General features: G+C 38.9%; 1 protein-coding gene across 1 annotated transcript; it reads left to right on the plus strand.

Moving 5' to 3' along the window:
- Window positions 1-2,024: 2,024 nt before the first annotated feature.
- LOC147894897 (uncharacterized) lies at window positions 2,025-2,627 on the plus strand. The gene has a single exon (XM_087384242.1). The coding sequence runs from the start codon at window positions 2,025-2,027 to the stop codon at window positions 2,625-2,627; it is 603 nt and encodes a 200-aa protein (XP_087240368.1).
- Window positions 2,628-4,944: the final 2,317 nt, after the last annotated feature.

The raw sequence follows: 4,944 nt of genomic DNA on the forward strand, positions 1-4,944 counted from the left end.
TCATCTCTCTCTCACATGTATTGCATTTAGAATGCCACCAAAAAGGAAAAACACTAAAAATATCAAATTTTCAAAAAACTACAAAACAATCTCCCATGACTTTGTAGTATTCTCTCTATGTCACATTCATAAAGCTCTCAAATGAAGAAGTTTAGGTAAGCTCCTGTTTTACAATTAATGTTCTCTCTCTAAACATGTGTTGCATTTATAAAGCCCCGAACAATCAAAACTCACAAAAAATATAAAATCTAAAAAACCAAGAAACAATGTGCCATAACTTTGTAGTATTATCTCTATGTTGCATTCCTAAAACTCCAAAAAAAAGAAGCCTAGGATTTACAAAAAATAAAAATTTACCATGATTTTGTAGTATTCATGATACCCTAGGAATAGCTCAAAAAAGAAATTCATATTGTTGCATTTCTTAGTAAGATTATATGTTTTTGTATTTACTTATTGATATAGTTTCATTTTGTTATTGAACACCTAATCACTATATTCAAAATATAATCTTGATTTAAGCATTTTTTTAAAGAGATACAAAATCAACTCGGAAATTTTTAGGCATTAGGTGTGTCACAAGGTCCATTGGACATGGACTTGATCCTCCATGTTAATACTAGGGGGAGTGCTTTTATTAGTCATGATATACAAAGATTATTGCTTTGGGAATTGAAGCCCAATAAATATAGGAATAAGGGATTGCTCGCATGATTTCTTTTTTATAACACCAAAGTAATTATCAATGCAACCTTTGAGTTGGACTATGATCATATGAATATGGTTCTTATCATGTATCAATTTAGCATCTACTGAGGTCATTTTGTTCGATTTCCTCATGCTCGATCATCCTCGAGGACATGCACAAAAAAAAACATGGCTACTTAGCTTATTGTAACATTATTTTATTTAAGTTCAACTGATTACTTGAACATATTTGATTGGTGAATAGCAAGCACTTATCCCTTTCAAAGAAACTAAAAATAATTAAAATTTGAAAATAAGAAAGTGCAAAATGAGAATATTGTGAAACAAAGAATGGAAATCCGTACATGACATATGGGGAAAGGTGACGCTTCCTCTTTGGTTATTTATAATATGCGAGAGTGTTCCCCTCTCTCATTAGCTTCTCTATTTCCTACATTTATCCGCTTTTTGATATCTGTTTTTAGATGTGGAAAATTTGCTTATGATGGGTTACTGGTAGACACTGCTTGTATTCAAAAAAACGGCCCATGCATAGTAATGAAAGTACACTAAGTTTCAATACACATGTGTAGAAACAACTAAAAAGATTATAGCTACTTTTAATTCACTTTTAGATGCGGAAGGTAACCTTTGATGGGTTGTTCATATGTAGCTTGTTCTGACAATAATACTTGTATTTAAATACATAGCATGTTAATGAGAAAAGTATAAGGAAAAGCACATGCTTCACTTTAACATTCTAAGACTTACATCTACAGAAAATTTGCTTGAACCAACAACACTAAAGTTGTATTGTTAGTTTTCAGGGCATCACCGCATGATGAGAGATCCCAAGTTACCTACCTCGTAAGGTAATCCACCACAATTTTCTTGTTGTTTGTGAGAGGCAAAGATAGAGCTTATAAGATCATAAGAACAAATTCGTGTGCACTTGAGGAGGGCACTCGTTGTTCATCAAACTATTGGGAAAAGTTTTAACTCCTAGTTGCTTTGCAAGAATGACATCCACAAGCAACTTGACTCGGTAGATTGATTTTTGCTCATTCCAAGGGGTGGGCAGGTCCCTGGCCTCCAAATATAACAAAGTGCACATAGTGGGGTTCCCTAGATATCTTTAACGATGACGTTGACGTTGAGAATTTCGAGACTGCTATAAATGCCACTTCACCCCTCAGCTTTTCCCTAATTTGCTTTTGATAGGCCAAATTGAGTCAGAAAAGCAACCGTTTTTTAAAAGCTCAGCAATTATAAACGCCTGAGTCGAGGATTTCTGCAGGCTCAAGAGTTCCAGATAGATTTTGGGTTGCGAGAAGGAGATGGGCAACTTGATATCATGTGGATTGGGCGATGCTCCAGCTTCCGACCAGCATGTTGTGAAGATCGTGCATTGCAGTGGTGTTGTCCATGAATTCCACTGGCCTGTCACGGTTGGAGAGCTCACTCGCGACTCCCCAGATCATTACATCTGTCATTCCAACGATCTCAGCATCACCCTTAATGTTCCCCCCTTACCAAATCATCAAGAGATGGAACTCGGGCACATCTACTTCCTTCTTCCCAGAAATACATTCGAGGCTCCCTTCACTCCTGCAGATGTTGCCGCCCTCCTCTCCAAAGCTGCTGTCGCTAGAAAACCTGGCTTCAAAAGTTCTTATACCCACCTCAAACCGTCTAATTTCGAAATGAAACAGAACGGAGCCACGACACAACTCATAGTATTCAGAGAGTTTCTCGAGAAATTGCTTGCCGATCATCAGGTTCGATTGACGCTTCAGAAATATTCAAAGGTGGTGCTCAGCGTCTCCGACACTGATCGAGAGCTTGTGGCAGCTTACATGGAGCTCAAGCTGGCAAAGAGGTGCAGAGCATGGAGGCCCAAGCTAGACACAATCGAGGAGGGGAATCTAATGGTGGGTTAAGCGAATGGATAGTCAGTACTCATCAGAAACAAGACATCGCAGCATGATGATATCGAATCATAGGGACGACAGAGAATCCCTCAAGAAGATGCAAGAATTTGATTCGTGTAAAATTTTGGTTGAGTTTCAGCAGCAAAAGTTTCGAGACACGCAAATTAAAGCGAGGCTCGTCTTCTATGCAAACTTTTCTTGAGCAGGCACCAAACATCGTCTTGGGACAAGATGTTTGGTACCATGGACGATGTTTGGTACCATGGACAGGAAAGGTTTCATGAGCATATCTCTGGCATGCAGCAAAGACCTACGAGGCGTGAGCTTCAAGCAAACAACCTTTTGCTTCCTTGTAAAGCTAATTTGCCATAATCTCAATATGCCACCTTGCATTAAATTCTAAGTTTCCTTGCTTAGTATGTATTTTCTGAAGGTTCTAAATTTGTAGTGACATGTAGTTTGTGGTATGCGTAAGCATGCACGTTAAAAGTTTATTGACAATCACAACTTGTAACATTCTTAAAATTTTATCATGCCTCCGACTCCAAAGGTGATGAGGAACCTCCTGTAATAGGAATAAGACATTCCAAATCACAAAGCTATTTGTGAGGCTAGTATGATGACTAAACACAGTACTACTATGGAATAATAGAGATCTATTTTATCCCTCCAATTATACTCTGGGCCATCGTACTAGGATTGACTTGAGATGACAATCTTGTAAGCTAAATCAGAAGACAGAGGGAGGGACTTTTAGTTAGAGCTTGAGACTGCTGCTACTCATGCGTGTATTCTATATTCTTGACGCCATGCAATACAGAATATTGCACATGCTCTACACATTTGCCCACCGTAGGAAGATGACTTCATTGCAAGGGAGAAACATAGAATGAGATCTATCAAATTGATTTTAAGAACATGCAAAGTCAAACATGGATGCTCTCTCATTAACCCACCAAAGCTTGTAGTAGACTTAAGTCAACCATATATGCTACTCATGCGTGTACTCTATATTCTTGACATCATGCAATACAGAATATTGCACATGCTCTACACATTTGCCCACTGTAGGAAGATGACTTCGTTGCAAGGGAGAAACATAGAATGAGATCTATCACATTGATTTCAAGAACATGCAAAGTCAAACATGGATGCTCTCTCATTAACCCACCAAAGCTTGTAGTAGACTTAAGTCAACCATACATGGCAAACCTTGGTAATACTATTTGGCACAAGTAAAGACCTTGAGTTGCAACTAAGGTGCATCAACACTTATATAAGAGTGAACAATGAACATAACAAATTATGCAAATATGTCAAAGAGGGATCCTTGGCACATAGTAATGACTTGTATGTCCAATATTCACTCGTGTTGAAACTCAATTGTAGCGGTGCTCCACTTGATGAAGACCCTCTATGTAACATCTTGCATATCATGGGAAGGGGGAATGCATATGTAAACTCAACAGTCTATGGGGGTATGAGCACCTCATCTGACAAGTGACTTGAATGGTTGCACACACACACATTTGTACTAACACTCTATCTTTTGCGACTAGTAGAATTATTAATGGCAGCCGGACTAGGGGCCAACAAAGTCAATTCCCCATTTTTCAAAAGGTTGTGTGGCTAGGTTCATAGACAGGGGCATTCTATCCCAATTTTGTGGCTTTGTTGCCCTCTGGCAAGGGTCACATCTTTTCACGAACTCTGCCGCATCACTAAATAAAGTGGGCCACCAAAGGCCTGCTTGAAGTATCTTCTGTGCTGTGGTTTCGGCTGCGAAATGTCCTCCCGTGATCCCTGAATGTGCTTCATCTAGAATGAGAATAAACTCATCCTCCTTGATGCACCTGTGCATAATTCCATCTTTCCCTTGTTTATATAATTGTCCTACAATAAGTTGATAAGGGGCTACATCCCTAATCAACCTTCTTGCTCTCATCATGTAAAGGGGTCTATCAGTGGGAAGTCCATTTGTCAAGTAATGACAAATTTCCTCCACCCACCACTCTGGAGCTAAGTCTATTAGAAACAAGGGTGCATTTGGCAGATCGTCGTCCACCCTTGTTGGCACTTCTCCATTGGGAATTCGAGACATATGGTCGGCAGGAACATGTGTTCTTCCCTTCCTGACTATGACTATAAAGTCAAACTCCATCAAAATCAACAACCAATGAGTAATCCTTCCTGTAAGACAAGGTTTATTTAAGAGATACAAGAGCGCTTGGTGATTGACAAAAATTATGAATTTGTTTGCCAATAGGTATTACCTGAATTTCTTCACTGCATACACCATTGACAACCCCTCTCGTTCTGTAGTGGT

This window comes from Dipteris shenzhenensis, chromosome 13, assembly GCF_047967505.1.
Source record: "Dipteris shenzhenensis isolate YYH24624 ecotype China chromosome 13, Dip_SZ_1.0, whole genome shotgun sequence".
NCBI lineage: Eukaryota > Viridiplantae > Streptophyta > Polypodiopsida > Gleicheniales > Dipteridaceae > Dipteris > Dipteris shenzhenensis.